The sequence below is a fragment of the Macrobrachium rosenbergii genome, chromosome 20 (genome assembly GCF_040412425.1).
Source record: "Macrobrachium rosenbergii isolate ZJJX-2024 chromosome 20, ASM4041242v1, whole genome shotgun sequence".
NCBI lineage: Eukaryota > Metazoa > Arthropoda > Malacostraca > Decapoda > Palaemonidae > Macrobrachium > Macrobrachium rosenbergii.
The window spans coordinates 17673522-17690810 of NC_089760.1; the positions used below are offsets into that span (position 1 = coordinate 17673522).

The 17289-nt window shown below is 39.8% G+C and overlaps 1 protein-coding gene and 1 long non-coding RNA gene across 10 annotated transcripts in view; one reads left to right on the top strand and one right to left on the bottom strand.

Annotated features, from left to right (window-relative positions):
• Nucleotides 1–9570, top strand: part of LOC136849106 (uncharacterized) — a 38500-nt gene extending 28930 nt beyond the window's left edge. The window contains exon 3 of the long non-coding RNA XR_010856236.1: nucleotides 8034–9570. This is a non-coding gene — a long non-coding RNA (uncharacterized lncRNA). The remainder of the gene's footprint in view (nucleotides 1–8033) is intronic.
• Nucleotides 1–17289, bottom strand: part of LOC136849104 (very low-density lipoprotein receptor-like) — a 621997-nt gene that overhangs the window by 5865 nt on the left and 598843 nt on the right. For 4 of the 9 annotated variants that reach the window (XM_067122072.1, XM_067122073.1, XM_067122066.1 and 1 more), the window contains one exon: nucleotides 8821–8864. The exons of 4 other annotated variants lie outside the window; for them this stretch is intronic. In XM_067122072.1, coding sequence (XP_066978173.1) covers nucleotides 8826–8864 — 39 coding nt within the window. In that variant the 3' untranslated portion in view covers nucleotides 8821–8825. Of the gene's footprint in view, nucleotides 1–8820; nucleotides 8865–9535; nucleotides 9674–17289 lie in introns of those variants that run through there. One more of the 9 variants, XM_067122068.1, reaches the window with a different exon arrangement.

Genomic DNA, 17289 nt, shown 5'->3' on the forward strand with positions numbered 1-17289 from the left:
TATGCTTTAAATTACTATTATTATTATTATTAAGTAATAATTTAACTGGACCACTGAGTATAATACTTTGCTTTTAAAGGGCTCTGGGCTGAAGGGTTTGTTTACAACAAAATTTTGATTTATTTAAAATATAAAAAATGTTTACAGTTGAATAAAACAAAAAATATCATTATTTTTATAAACTGATTGTCTCCAGAACTCATCTTTGGATGTTGGAAGTCTGAACATTCACATGAAACATGATTAACCACATTCTTCTCAAACTATACTGGAATGGGTCATGGGAAGGCTATATGTAAGTCAAGTAAGTTAAAACATTTTAATATGCTCTGTATATCATTCTCTCTAAGGATAGTTATCAGATCTGCATTCTGAACAAGAAGCCTTACTGTACTTTTAAAAAAAGAAGTCTTACTGTACTTTAAAAAAAGAAGAAGCCTTACTGTACTTTTTAAAAAAAAAAGGAGCCATCAGCTAAGGATCCTATTTAAGAAATTCTGCCAACCTGAGGTGAAGCTTATGGTCCCATTGGTGAGCAAACTATTTATTATTATTATTAGACTTGTGTTAGATATACAGTACTTATATGTATAGACATACATATTCTTTTGTATTAAAAAAACCTATTTGTTTTTATGAAAACAAAATACAACTACTTACTAAAAACTTGATGTTTGAACAAATTGAGAAAAACGGGATGACTGGACACTACTGATGGGGTTCAGAGCACTTTTAATGTTCATGTTTAACCCAGACATTTTGGAAATTGGAAAAATTTGAACAAACTTAAGTGTAAAATAATAAAATGGCCAAGGAAGTGTTAAAATAATAAAATGGTAATCATTAAAAATTAAATATATATTTATGTAATCATTAAAAATTAAATATATATTTATCTCATTATTCACATGGTAATTAAGACCTAAGTTCCACAAATGTAAGACAGGATATGTACTTTTCACATCCAAAACCAACATCATATATTTTCCCATTGGTATCTTCTGTATATGATCCAGCTCATCTTTTCATTTCCAAATGGTGGGACATTGGATGGTAATTTTATATTACAATCCATGACAAGCTTCTTCCAAACTGTTTCAGTACTGATTGTTCCTATGAGGGTATAAACCTGTCTTTTATAGGACACCTTTGGCAAAAATTGATCTGGGTGTTGAACCTAGGTAGTAAAGTAGTTTACCTAGCAGTGAGCGAGGGGGTTGAAACCTAACCTCTTTACTCTTGGTGTCACTTTCCCTTTGAATGGAATGCTGTATAGCTTGTCTTACATGCTGCTGGACTATTAACAGGGCTGCTGTTGTTGAAAGGCATTACTTTTCTTTTTTACTTGGTGTTGATGATTTTGGCATGTTGTAATGTGTATGAATGATGAATGAATGAGTGCCTGACTGTTCTCAAGTGAGGATGTAAGTACTTAGGGAGTAACAGTGTATGGGCACTTTGCCACGTATTAACATTGACCCTCATCCTAGTTTTTTTTTTTTTCTTCTTCTCTCCCCTCAGAGGACAGGAGTGTGAACTCCCTCTGAACTGAATTGCTTCCTCCTTGGTCTCCTGCCTGTATATGCAGTAGTAGTAGTAGTCCAAGAGGAAGTGGTTGAAAGGGCCCATTTGATGTCATGTGCTACTGCCAAGAGCTAGACATCTGTTTGGACATTCTCAGAGAATGTGTCTACTTGGCTGATGCTACTGCTATAGCCGTTTTAGTTGTTACTGTCCCTTCATCCTTAGTGGTGCTGAGGGCAATGATGCACAGGCATACTTTGTTCTCCTTTTTGCTATTATCTTCCTGTCCTTACTTTTTTCTTTGCTTTTCCAATCTCTAGACTGGTGGAAGCACAGGAAGAAGGCCCAGAAGGCTGGGAAACCTTCCTGCAGACATTACTCTCCTACTGAGACTTGTTGATGATCGCTGCACCCATGAGTGGAGTGGGTGGATTGGTTCACAAGCCTACTTGTAACATCACTGAAACACAAGCCTGCTCGTGCCCAATCTCCTTGGGAATGGAAGATCAACCCCGACTCATTGTGTGCTTGTACCTATTAGGAGGTGTAAAGGAGGTCCACTCTTTCCTGGACTATCAACTGTCCCAGTTCTTTGGAGCCAGTTCTATAATAATCATGGTCTGGTACCACACACAGCACAGATTGGTAATGTGTGCTCCAGCTTGCTTAGATCAATTTTTGGCACCAGCTTGGTAGGGTCTGTTATCAGTTTTGGGCCCAGGGGGATGGTGTGTGGTCATCTTTGGTATCTTGAAATCATGACTCTTCAGTTTTCCATGCAGGCACAGGGTCTGGCCTGACTGGTCCACCTTGGATTTCATGCCTTTCATTGAGTGTGTATCTTGGATTTTGACATGAAGGCTATCATTTTGGCTCTCTGATCCCTGTATTGAAGAACTCCTTATTCTATAGTTGCTCTTTGAGCTCCTTTCCCTGATTCTGATATGTCTACTAGTAGAGATAATATAACCCTGAGGGCACTGAGAACTAACCCCAACAGGTGGACTTGTCAGTTGCCAAATTAACAACTTTCCCTAAGAGCAGGATCATGTAGAAGAGGTTGCTTATTTGGCTGATGGAGACCATCACCTAGGCTTCATTCCAAATGTTTTCATGGTTTTGACCTCTGGACTTGGAACAGTGGCAGACTTGCCCTTCTCTGGTGTTTCTTCTGAGGAAGACAAGGCAAAGTTTTGAAGCTGATGGTGTTTGGAAGAATTAATCGACCTTCCACAAACCTGTGGCTGAACTGGTGTTGAGTGCAGTTCATTGGCTGTTCTCAATATCAACTGAGAGTGATATCTCTCCCCAGAACAGGTTGGTGCTGGATTCCTTGCTTTTTTCAAAGAGCAAATCTAGGTGGAGAGGAAGAATTGGTATGCTATTGTTCAGGATTCAGTTATCCATTCTGTGTAATTACTTTAATCCATACTGTGTAATTACTTTACAAGTCCCTTTAGGGTCTGCTTGTAAGTGCTTCATCATTCATCCAGTCAAAAGCTGCACTAAAATCTAATCAATGATGCATCCCTCTGCACCCTTGTCGAGGGCACTTTGCAAAACAGAAGATATTGTGACAAAAGTGCATCACAAGTATCAAAGCTTTTATGAAACACAAACTGTAATGCTGGTAGCAGATTATCATCTTTAACAAACTTGCAAAGATTCTTATAGAGCAGCTTCCCAAAAACCTTAAACAAAACAGGGGTAATTGAAATTTGCCTATATGCTGAGGGACACGAGGATAGACAATCCCATAGTGCAGTAATGTTTCCCTTCCCCAAACAGAAGATAAACATACAAGTCCAACTACTCTTCTGAAAAATAGTAGCAATCTTTGGAGCAATGAAATCAGCAGTCTTTTGGGAAAAAAAAAAGGGGGAAACACCCAGAAGCAAAGTTTTGATTTCTCTAGACATGAAAGCTACTGATCACAACTTAGGCTCTGGGAAGTATGACTTCAGGCTATAAGGGCTCACCACACTGTTTGCTCACAAAGACTTGAGCCAAAAGTTTCGACTTGTTTAGGGCAATGAACAGTAGTTCCATCAGCTCCTAAAAGTTGGGGGGCATGATTGAATCGACTCCAAAAAGTGATGACTTGAGAGCAGACCAACATTTATGATCATCACCACTGGAGACCAGGATCTTCACACCCTCATTATATGTTCTCAGGTCCATCATAACAACCTGAGCTTGACTTCTAAGCTCAATGAAATTACTCCACAAAAGTTTGATCAATTGTTCCTCCATAAATTAAAAGCTTGTTTTTCATGGTAGGGAGCTTATATGCAGCATTAAACCATGACTTATCTTTAAGACTTGGGGATTTTAGGAGGAAATACCCTCTTGATAATCATAATATGATCATATTTAAACACTTAACAATATAGGGGCTTTTATAAATACTCCTCCAATTGAGCTCAATAAGATCATGGTGAATACCATCCCATTTGGCCTGGAATTTCAAGTACACCTTTCAGGAACAACCTGATCATCTCCACATTAACCTTAACCTTTACTATCATTTTCATTTCTGGCTCAATATTTCCACAAATCTATAGAATAAGTCAGGAACAGCATTGGTGTCATGGAGGCAGAAGGGCAAAAGTTCTTGAATTGGAGCCTGTATCTGTCCTGAAGGACTGACGACCTAAGGCTCTTCTTGTTGCTGCCATACTACCTAATGGCGTGACAGGTGATCCCCCCAATTGGGGCACTGGAAGAGGGGACTGCCACTCTTACCCATCTTGGAGTGATTGGGAAAGGGAGGAGGAAGAGCTGAGAAAGTACCCCGCCCTTCTTAGCAGAGGAAGAAGGCTTCTGCACACCAGACATGGTGGGTTTAGCCAAACCTGAAGTTTTTGCGACAGGCACCTTTGTTTTTGAGGGAAGTTTTGAAAGTCACTGTATGGGGAATCCATTTACAGTAGTCCTTCCAATGAAGCTCAATTGTTACTTCTACCTTTCTCAGAGAAAAGCAGAGGCAAACCCAGCTCCAAACTATTCCACTGTGAGAGGTTGCTGTAATGGGACACCTCACAAGAAAGTAAAGAGAACACAATCTCTCCTTTGTATGATCAAGTTTGCCCACTGGTTGGTTACTTAGTGTGCCAGGTAGACGAGAGCTTTACCACCTGACATTTTCAACATCCTGACTGAAGCTTTGTTGTTTAAAGATGGGAAAGTTGTCAAGTCAATGTCAGTTAGGGAACCCATCCACAGGTCTAACCAAGACGCTGCTTGCACCAAAGCCTGTGGATTCCAAGTAAAAATGGATTCTGCAGCATTGAAGGCAAGGCCCTTCTGATGGAGTCTTTCATGGGGGGCCTGTTTATAAGTCTGCAGACCGATGCATAAAACTGGAAAGTTGGATCCTCTGTACCCCAGTGTGTAGAGCCTCCACTGGCATGTAAGAGCCAAAGGGACGAGTTTGCTTGATCTGCTAGTAGTAGCAAGGGAACTCTTGAGACCTCTAGACCAGGCTGTTCAGGTCTGCCAAAGCGCCATGAGAAAAATGATGACCATGACAACCTGATCAGACAGCACGCCTCAGGAGTAAGGCCCAAAATCCACTCCAAAGCCAAGATTGGTAAGTAAGGCAGAATCTGGAGTTGCCTCCCCAAGGTTATTGTGCGCACGAATGAGAAGTAACCACCTGAAAATGTTGTTTCAATTTGACCTGAAAGGGTTCTGAAAAAGCAGGTCCCTCAGAACTTTAAAGGATCCTCAGAGGTCCAAGCTTATCCTCTAAACAAGAGAAAAGGGGTCATGCCTAGCTTTGGCTTTGGGTCTGAGGATGGCGAAGAAGAGGGCAAGGAAGTGGATGGAAGATGATGATGAGAAGGAAGAACAACAATGATGCTTCTTCCTTTTTGCTGTTTTGTCTGATTCCTTAGTTGACTTGCACACTGGAGAGTTGGTTGAGGCAAGGGGGAAGAGAAGTTGTAGTGCAACTTGCTCAGCTACAAGCTTCACCGCAGCTACTGGTGAATCAAATGTAAGAAAGGAAAGGGCACTGGGACTGTCGAAAGCAAAAGTAGATACATTGGTAATAACCAGTTGACCACATTTTATGTAGGTGGTTGCAGGAAGATAATTTCTTGGCTTCCTTATTCTCAGATGAGGGATGAGTAGGTTTGCTAGTGGGTGATGTACCCCTCCCAGACTAATCCATATCAGAAAAATGTGTAAAATACAACACCAACAAGCAATGGGTAATCAGACAATTCACAGGGCAGGGTACAAAACTGAAAGAAATAAAGAAAATGGGGTACTTCCAAAATTCAATGATTACTCAAGAAAAGAGAGCATAGGCATCTTATTGCAGTGGCAACCCCAAGAAAGAATGGAATGACAAGTGGGGGTAACCTCCTCCCTACCTACCCCCTTTTTCACTACCTTGTTACCAAGATGTAATGGCTGTTCCAGCTCACACTGAAGATACTCTCACAAAGGTGAATTGTTTTATCCCCAGGAGATGTATAATAACCTCACCTGCAAGTTTGATGTCACTGGCTGTTTTCGTATAAGATAGCATACAACTTTGCAATTACTCAAGGCCTAATTAAGTGTCAGACCTAGGCTAAATTTTGTCCTCCAATGACCTTTTCTTGCTTCATCCAGATGTTGAAGTCCTCAGGGAATAGTACATACTATAGGAGAAAAGTCATCTTCACATACAGTATATATACAAGTAACTGTTAAGGAATCAACAGACTTGATAGGTAAAAATGAATGAAGCAGACAAACTAGAGTCTGTTTACTACCACCAACTCTGGGGCAAGGATGCAATTTTCCCTTCTAAGAGAGTAAGTAAAGTTTGCAAGGGTTGACTATCATTACTAAAGTTTGCAAGAGTTGACTCTCATTACTATCTTACAATGTCCTAACAATAACCCTCTTCATTCTGCAGATGCTTTCAAATTGTGTATGAAAGATAACATGGTCCTCTCATGCTCTAATCAATCACCACACCATTTGTAAAGGTGATGGCTGTATGGCTCACATAGAGAGAATGTCATGAAAGGCTTTATGTCATAAAATGCACCACTATTGAAGTTTAGCCAGATTACGTAGGATGCCCATTAGTAGGCATTCATTAAGCCTGAATTTCTATAATCTGATCATACTGTCTACAGGTATGTATAGAAGCAGTTACTATTAAGTTCTGTTTAGTCCATTCTTGTGCAGTTAATTGGAGGATTCCTTCTATATGCTTCATACCTTGAAAAGAAGGAATTCTTTAACACTGTGACCAAGGATTTAGTCTGGCCCACACTTTCAGTTTTTAGACTTTCCACCAGATTATAAGAGATGGACTATTTTATTAGCCTGCAAGCTGAATTTTCTTAAAGATACATTCAACTCCCTTTAACACAGCCGATTCTAAAGATCATATTTGTTTCCCGCAAATTGCACGTCACGAGACCAAAGACTGTGTTTGTCCTTTCTTCAGATTTGATTAGACTTGGAAAAGTAATAGCTGTTGATTATACATAAACAAAATATTTTCCAACTGCAAGAGTTTAGGGGCTATGCTCTTTATTTGAGAAGTCAATTTTCTAATGTTGGGAGACGATTTAGCAGACTTTCAATACCTGCCTCTTTCTTTAAAAGATATGTATCATGTGCCTCAATTGCTGCAAGATATATAAATAACAGACTACCAATAACTTGAAAATTCCTTTCAAGTTTTAATGAGCAATTTTAAGTTGACAGAACCCCCTGGCATTTTATATTTATAATTTTAAAATAAAATTTTTCTTACAATGTACCTCCTCACAAAATAGTGAAAATAACCTCTAACCTTCTATCTCCCAGTTATGCTTCTGCAACCAGTCTGTATTATGAAGGGTACTGTTTTTGCTTAATCCAGGGCAATTTATACATTAAAAGTAAACCAAAAGATATAACTATGCACAGAAATTAAATATCAGGCATATACTACCCTAAGGAATAATACGCATAAAATAAAGAATAATAAATGTCATAATAGGTGATGATTTACAGTTAAGAAAAGGAGGACTGGATTATTCGTTAGCAAATATAACTGCAAACACCAGATTGAAATAAATATTTCATGTATAGAGTGCAGTAGCTTCACTTGCATAAGTCACAAAGAACATCATCATGCCAGAAATAAGTTAAACAACATAACATTAAGAGAAAGAAGTTAAGTAATAAAATTCATACAAATGTAAAGAAGTGAACTACTAAAGAGGAAAGGAGTGACAGAGTATACTATACTGTATTTTAAGAAGTGTCTACTTTCTACTTATTACTTTACTTTAGATAAAAATATTTTAAGACAGGATCTGCATCTATTATGTCCTAATTAATAATAGCTAAAACTAGTTTAACACATCATTCAGAGTAAACTCATTTAGTTGACCCAGAATGAAGGATAAATGTACTAGTTTTAATACTGTGTATAAAAGCTAAACACAAGTATTGTCCATTTATTATCTTTCAAAATTTAATACACTTTGAAAACATTTTCATTACAGATACACCCATATGGATCATCCAACGGTGCAGATGATCCAAATCTCTGCATAAGAATGAACTTCAGTCATGAATGGGACTTTGTAGGGGTAACTTTACTTACATTTACTTCTACTCTCAGTTGGCAATGGCATATGAAACCATATTTCAATTACTGTACTTCATAAATTCAACAACCATCATATGATATTAAATCAGAATAATTAAAAGCATTTGTAATAGCTAGATCTCTACAACCAATAAGTGATGTATTGACAAACTTTTGTATATAAACATGCACTTAACAAGCAACAAAAAATCGATTTACATTACTGTACTGAATATAGTAGTGTTCACAACAGGTTTAAAAAATTTGCAATACAAAAATAAAGGGGCAATTACTTTAATATATGACTCGAGGAGATGACCCTATGAAATGGAGGCAAAAAACAAATTCACTGAAGTGAAATGTTTTAGGAAAACTACTACAGTACTATTATGCACTCATATTTTTATTTTAGATATATTTTTATTTTAGATGGCAGTTATGTTGTGTTTCTTTGAATTGGCAAATAGCTGTTACATCTTAAATCTCTTTCCAAGAAATTTTGTCAGAAATACAAGTGCCAGGGCTCCTCATAACATCAACTTATGAGGGTATAAAATTAAAACTTAAACTACAAATAATGAACTTGCAAAATCATAATAAATACATGATACACAAGTATGGTATAAAAATGGGAAATAAAAATATTCATGCAAATAAATGGCGAGCAAGCAGTACCACAATGTACCTCAAATGTGGCTTACCGTTGTTAGAATTTGAGCGTGTTAACCATTGGCTCACAAAGGCCCTTGGGGGTGGGAGAGGGGAGGGAGGAAAATGTGCAGTTAGTGCTGGTAAATGCTACTAAACTCCTAGTTCTCAATAAATGATTTGATTACTCAAAATGTGAAAATTAAATGTTAGTTATCATTGATTGTAACATTCTGTTACAATCAAGTGTATGTTCTGTTACGCAGAAACTCCAAAATCCTCAACTGTTACTTCAAGAACCATGCTAATATTAAATGATACAGTAATCAAATCTATTTATACAGAATGTTCAATAAAATATCAAGCAACAGGCTAGTGCGTTTGTGTAATCAAAACTCAATCTATATGACTGTACAAAGAATGTTGTACAACTAGCACATTCTACAACAATTTTCAATGTATTAAGCATAATGAATAAAGTCTTTTCTTCCAAAACATGGAATTTCATTATGTATACTGCATTTGAAGCAGTTTTTATGTTGTATGTGCTCACAAATCTTTAAAAGCTCTGAGATTATTTGTCTATAGAATTATCACATTTAATGCTATAATATTTCTTAATATTTTATACTCCAACCTACAATTCATGTTACTTTTTTGTTTGTCAGTAAAAGTTTTATGCACTGAAAACTTGAACACATTTTACCATTTGGTTTTCCATGTTATAAATACTTCACATAACAAAGCTAGAATTGTATATTTACATTTAAACAGAAAAATCTAAAGTAAAGTAAGATTAAAATATATGAATTGTATTTTCTCCACAGACTGATAAGTGTATTTTCCTTTTAGAATTGGTGGAAATCTTAAATCAAATTAGCATAACCCAAATCCTGTTTCAGCAACCTGTGAAGTAAAATTGCGGTTAAGTGATACTAAACACTATTTGTCAACAGATAATGATATAAATTCACACTTCATCTACAGATTTCCAAATAGGGAGGTTCTTACTATCAAAGCTTTTGCAGAGTTTTTGTAGATTTTCTTACAACTGATCATTTTTCAAAGTAAAAAATTTTCCTTATAAAATATTTTGTAAGCACAAGTATTCAAAATACAGAATGCAGCAGCTAACTGAAGACTGCCAAAACTATATGACAATGTAAAAGTTACGATTTGAAATTCTATTTCTCATCACGCCAGATATAACATAAAGCTACGCTGATAATTTATGCAAACTGTATAAGCATATTTAAAATATACTGTACCAACTTTGAATTTTGTAGTTACTGCAGTTTTATGTTAAGAAGTCTTACTAGTTACTGCAGTTTTATGTTAAGAAGTCTTACTAATTTAAATATAGTATTTGTTTTTTTTTTTTTTTAATACAAGTAATTACTTCCTCCATAACATGCTTGCAACTTTTGAAAGTTAAGCACTTAAATGAAGTGCACGGAGATGTACCAAACAAATACTGCATGTGAATTTTGGTTTCAGTTGTTGCAAAAAAAAAAAATTGTGCACATCAACTAAAACTTCACTTTACCCTTTGGAGTACTGAACCTTATTTTTGTTGGTTGGTATGATGTAAAGATTTAACAGTCCAACGCTAATCCATAAGTATTTATAATAATAGAAAAAAAAGAGCAGATTCTTTTAGATTATTCCATCAAGACAAGCTGCCATATAACCTTGTATTAATCATACTTTGTGCTGTTAAAAGGTACTATGGAATATGAAAGCATGTGGCACATTTTTATCTCAGAAATAGTTTTCTGAGTAATTTTGGTTATTCATACTTTGTTTTCAACAATGGTTAAAAATGACATTTTTATAATAAAATAAAGTTTTATATATACTTAACAAATAACTACGTGGCTATTACGTTTCGTTTATCAGCAGCTTAAATTTGAAAATTCGCTGTAGCGTTCCAATATTTTGGTATAGGTAACTCGCCCCGCCCACCTTTGGGGAAGGATAGGTACAACACTGCTAACAAGCCCAATTCATTTATGCCCTATGCCCATGAGATGGGAGGAGGGAAGGCTTTGATCATGTGGTTACTTGGTAAGTATATATAAAACTTTATCGTAAAAATCTCATTTTTATATAAGTAACTTACCAAGTAACTACATAGCTGAATCCCACACTGACAGGAGGTGGGATGCATGGGCAAGTATGACTTAAAAGGCACTCATGAATGGAGATGAATTTTAAAATAACAGGTAGTTAACATTGATAAAATGTTAGTTGTAACCTACCTGGTGAGAAAGCTCCAGCAGGAAAATATTACCTCTGATGTGGCTCATCTCAACCATAGTGGCGTGGCAGTGAAGGCAGGGGCACCTCGCCTCTACATCAGTGGGGCTTTGCAGCCAAGGAGTACTCTGATGGCTGCCAAAGCATACAATAAAACACAAAAGCCCTTGCCCTGGACACAGTACCAACACCAAGACCATAAAACACAAGTTACACACACCACATAAAAGACCAATTACCATAACCCACTCATAACACGACACAACGAATGATGGGTGCTCCAGGTACTCAGTACCCCCAAAACTTCCCAGAGTTCGACAACCTGTATTGAAGGCGAGTGGATAGAATACTCCCTACCCTTCCTCCTCCAACACCATGCCAGCCACGGATAATGGGCCAAAGGCACTGCAGTTCTCATAAACAGTTTCGGTGTCAGGTAGATAAAAATTTGCAAACACTGATCTGCACCTCCAGAGGGTGGATTGTAAAATTGCAGAGAGGGATAAATTCTGCTTGAAGGAAATCGAAGTTGCCACTGCCCTGATTTCGTGGGTTTTAACCTTGCAAATTGGCAAGTCTTCCTCTTGAATCTTAATGTGCGACTCGGAAATCACATCTCTCAAGAAGAGCGCCAATGCGTTCTTGGATAAAGGACGGGTCAGATCCTTAACTGAACACCAGAGGTTAGGGGACATGCCTCTGATACTCTTAGTTCTCTCTAAATAATACTTTATTGCTCTTACTGGGCAAAGAGCTCTCTCTCGGTCCGTAGGACCTAGAACATCCGTTAAACCTTTGATTGTGAATGAACGGGGCCAGGGAAAAGACGGCTTTCACTCTTCGCAACAGTAAAGCAACAGACTGCGTCTCCTTGTGTGAATCCTACCTTCTTGCTCAGAGCCTGTAACTCACTAATCCTCTTAGCAGTAGCTAGAGCGACTAGAAATAGTGTTTTTCTTTTTGGATCCCTGAGGGATGTGGATTGAAGAGGTTCAAAAGGAGGACCTGAGAGCCATTTTAAAACAATACCTAGGTTCCAGGATACGGAATCTGACCTCTCCTGTTTCGCAGTGTTTAGTGACTTGATAAGGTCACTGATGTCTTTATCAGTCGATAGATCCAGACCTCTATGTCCGAATGCGGAGTTGAGCATCGCTCTGTAGCCTTTGATTGTGGATGTAGCCAATCTTTGGGAAGACCTGAAAAATAGCAAAAAATCTGCTATTTGTGCTACAGAGGTAGAAGTAGATGATACATTGTGTCTTCTGCACCAGCTGAGGAATATTGTCCGTTTATTCTAGCAGACATTGGAGGAAGACTGACGTCTGCATCTCGCAATTGCTTCCGCAGCTGATCTTGAAAAGCTTTTTGCTCTGACAAGCTTCCTGACAGTCTGAAGCCTGTCAGAGCGAGAGTGGACAGTCCTTGATGGAACCGGTGAATGTGTGGTTGCCTGAGAAGATTTCGTCACTGTGGAAGTAATCTTGAGAAATCTACTAGGAGATTGAGGAGATCTGGAAACAACTCCTTGTGTGCCCAAAAGGGAGCTACCAGCGTCATCAACACGTTTTGTAGGAGAAATCTGTTGATTAAGTCTCTCACCATACTGAATGATGGGAAGGCGTAGACATCCAGGTTCGACCAGTCCTGGAGCATTGTACCCATTGCCCACATGAGGGGGCCCGGGTCTGGTGAGCAATACAAAGGAAGTCGGTGATTCCTCGACGTTGCAAATAGATCTACCGATGGCTTGATGACTTTCCCCACCATTTCCAAAGGCCGGTGCATACCTATGGATTCAGATGTCCATTCCATGGGTAGGACCTGTTTGCAATGACTCAATTCATCTGCTATGACATTTATTTTGCTCTGTATAAAGCAGGTGACGATCTTGGTTTGGTTTCCTTGCGCCCAGATAATGATCTCTGGTCGCTTGATACAGTGAAAAGGAGTGGGTCCCTCCCTGATTCTTTATGTAGGCCAGAGCTGTCGTATTGTCCGAGTGGACTATGACCGTGGAGTTGAAAGTCGCTGTTGTGAAGTCTTGAAGGGTTAATTGTATTGCCTTCAACTCCTTCATGTTGATATGAAGTTCTCTCTTGGGTTGTGACCATGTCCCTGAAACTTCCTTGTTTTCTAGGAGAGCACCCCAACCCAGATCTGATGTCTGAATATAGTGTGGAGTTGGGACTCAGAGGGTGTAGAGATTTCCCTTCTGCAAACCTTCCTGTTACAAGCCACCACCGAAGGTCCTCTTTGATGTTGGGAGTGATTGGGAAAACAAATGAGTCCAGAAGAATCTCCCTCTGCCAACTGGCTTTTAGAAAAAATTGTAGCACTCACGTATGAAGTCTCCCTAATGGAACGAACTTTTCTATGGACGAAAGAGTTCCCAGTAAACTCATCCATTCATTGGCTGAGCATGAGGGGAGAGAGGAATTTCTGAACTGTCCGAATGCAGGCTTGGATTCTCTTGTTGGACGGAAAAGCCCGAAAAACCCGAGCGCTGATCTTCATTCCCAAATACAGAATGGATTGACTCAGGACTAATTGGGATTTGTCTAGGTTTATCAGCAGGCCCAACTCTTAGGCTAACAGAAGTCTTTTTTTAGGTCCTCTGTGCAACTTGATTCTGAGGGGGAGAGTAGGAGCCAGTCATCTAGATAGAGATAAAAGTTGATCCCATGAGATGCAGCTATTTTGCTAATGGGGCAAGGGTGTGGGTGAAAACTTGAGGGGGTGTCGATAGTCCGAAGCACAGCGCTTGAAATTGGAAGACCTTGTCCTGGAATGCAAACCGCAGATATTTCCTAGCCTCTGGGTGGACTGGAACGTGGAAATATGCATCCTGCATCTCTAATAGTTGCCATCCAATCCCCTTGACGGATGGAAGACAGAACTGAGTGGGTTATTTCCATTTTGAATTTTGTAGTCTGAATATAGAAATTCAGGGCACTGATGCCTAGGGCAGGTCTCCAACAACCCGATGACTTTGGGCCGCCGAGCAGGTGGTTGTAAAATCCTGGCGTGTTGACATCAACTATTTCTATGGCCCTCTTGGTGAGCAGAGACAATACTTCTTGTGACAGGGCCAAATACCTCTCTGAGTCCAAAGAGTAGGTTGCCAAGTTGATAGGAGAGGACACTAAAGGAGGTTTCTCCCTGAATGGGATGGAATATCCTACTCTGATCACCTCTAAAACCCAAGGTTCTACATTTTTGTCCTCCCACTTGCTCCAAAAATGTAGAAGCCTGGCCCCGCTGGTACATGGAGGATAGTATCCTCACTTGCGAGAGGAAGGTTTGCTTGCTGATTTCTTGATTGGTTGAACAGATCTAGAATAGGCTAGGTAACTGGGCTGGAATCTACCTCTACTGCCTCAAAATGCTTGCTGTAGAGGGGAAACTGTTCTAGGTGCAAATGATGTGGATGAAGAACGTCCATGCTCCTTCGGGGGTTTGGTGGACTGGGCCAACAAGTCTTGAGTGGATTTCTTTTGCAGCTTCAATGCGATATGTTCTACTGTAGTGCTGGGAAAGAGACTATGCTGATCTAAAGTAGCAAAAAGAAGTGCGAAACTCTGGGAGGGAGCGACCCCTTTTGAAGTGAATGAACACCACTGTCTCGCTTCTTAAGTACTCCCATCGCAAACAAGGCTGCCAGCTGCTGGGATCCATCCCTGATCGCTTTATCCACGCACGAGAGCATTCCCAGCCAATCTGTAACATAGTTATCTTGGAGAGAGGCACAGTCTTCTATTTTCTTCGCTAAGGCACCGACAATCCAATCAAGAAAACTTAAGATCTTGAAGACCTCAAAGATATCCTAGTCAAATACTCAAGTTCTGAAGTCGTGAATAAGATCTTGGATTAGGAGAAAGCACGTCTCTGATGAGTCAATCAAACTGGAGAAATCCCCATCGGAGGAGGCAGTCACTCCCAACAACGGCACTTCCCCAGCAACATAAGATAAGTATCTCCTCTTGGATAAACAAGAGAAAGGAGCGCAGAATACTGCTGTCCCCATATCCCTCTTTTCTGTCAGCCAGCTCTCAATGCTTGACAGAACTTTCTTTGAAGACGACGATAGAACCATCTTAGGCAGCCTAGAAGCTTCCGTAGGCTGTCTCATCATAAAAGCTGAACTCGGCAAAGACGGAGCTGGTGGCGAAAAGAAGTACGGGAAGCAAAACAAGAAGTACTTCAAAAGGGAAGCGTAGGCTGAAGAAGGCTGATCCTGTTCTACGTCCTCTTCTTCACACGAAATGGGTGAGAGAGTCAAATCCTCGGACTCATGAGTCGCTGTCGGTTTGCGTAACAGATCTAGAATGCTGACTAGGCATCGCTGAATCAGTTCCAGAGAAGGATCCTGAACCGAACAAGAATTGGAGTTTGGTGCCAGATGCCTGGATGAATTTGGCGCCAGCTTGGAAGGGGAGCGATCGCACACTGAGGACCGCACGCGAACTCGTGTTGATCTGGTTCCGTAGGCACATCGAATCCTCTAGATCCCACTGTGTGCTTCGATCCCACTAAACACTTGGATCCCGCAGATCCCACTTGATGAATGGATCCCTCGGATCCTGATGGATGTTTGGATCCCTCAGATCCCACTGAGTATCTGGATCCCTCAGATCCCACTAAATGCCTGGATCCTTCCGATCTCACTAAACTGGATCCCTTGGATCCCACTGGATGTCCGGATCCCTTGGATCCTGAAGCACAATCTACGTATTTTTTGGAGACCCGCTTGGGCGACAAAAACTGATGCTCTGACACAGTCACTACGGGTAACACATTATAGATGGATCAGGCCAAAAACTACATGAAGGTTTTGGACTGATCCTGATCTCTGTTCTGCTTGCATGGGATCGGAAAATCAGACTTAGCCAGGGATATTGGCCTTTTCAGTGGCTTGGATGCACTTTTAAAGCGCCAGCCGCACTTCTGACTTGCTTTGCACTTGGATTTCTTGGATCCTGAATCAAAATCACTCGACAAAAGAGCATGAATTCCAGTATGGACGCCTTTCCAGCGGCTGTCTGCCAAGTCCTGGGAATCTCGAACAACAGGCTCGGTTGAGGGGGTGACTACCCGTGGGCAAACCCCACCAACCTCCCTGGGACTTACAGTTTGCCTCCTCCCAGGTTTAGGGGAGTTTGACAGGGACCTTTGTCTAGGACCATTGGTGGGATGAATAGCCACCTCCTCCACTGACAAAACACTTGCACCAACATCACTGGCACTAAACTTATTCATAAGGCCCCTCACTGAAGCCCCTATTTGAGCTACAGTGTTAACTAAGAGACCAAATTTCTGGTTCAGACTGGCAATGGCATTGGGTTCGGATGGTAGGCAGTTGGATAATGGAGTCACAGGTAAAGTTGGAGGACTGGTGATAGGGGAATGCAGATACAGCAGTTGGAAGGGCATGCAAAACAGGAGAACCTTGACTAACTGAATTCTTAGCTTCAGCCTTAGCCGCCCCTCTCCTAAGTCTGTTTTTCTCAAGTTTATCTAAGTAACTAGTCAAAGTTTTCCATTTCCTGCTCCCACTCTTTACATTCGTCACAAGCCAAAACTGAAGAGCAAGTTTGTCCTCGACATTGACAACAAATGGTATGAGAGTCATATTTGATAGAAGTAAGTCTGGTATTGCAGCCTTTGCTGCAAAACCTACTGCTAGCAGAACTAGAGTCAGACATATCCTGAGAAACAAAAGTCCAAGCTAAATAAGCTAATACAATTAGCGCACTGGCTACCAAGACAAAGAATACTTCACCAAAAACTATGAAAACCATTCGGCGAATTATATTAAATCAAATGAAAGCTGAAGTCAACAACCACATTAAGCTGTCAACTGGCAGAAACGAATTGGGCTCGTTAGTAGTGTTTTACCTATCCTTCCCTGTAAGTGGGCGGGGTGAGTTACCTACGCCAAAATATTGGAATGCTACCGCGAATTTTCAAATTTAAGCTGCCGATAAACGAAATGTAATAGCTATGTAGTTACTTGGTAAGCTACTTATATAAAAATAAAAGTTATTTCTGTATATATACATGTGTAAAATTTCAGCTAAGTTGTGCTGAAATCAGAACCAAAGAACCACTTGGCTCAAATCGTGTAAAGGGCATTTATGGGTTGTATGCATGTGCTGTTGAATTTATCAATAATTTTGTTTAGCAAGTCATCACAGTAGTATAATGTAAATAATAGAATCTTTCAAATTTACTCATTGCATTTTTGCTAATGAAGTCCATTA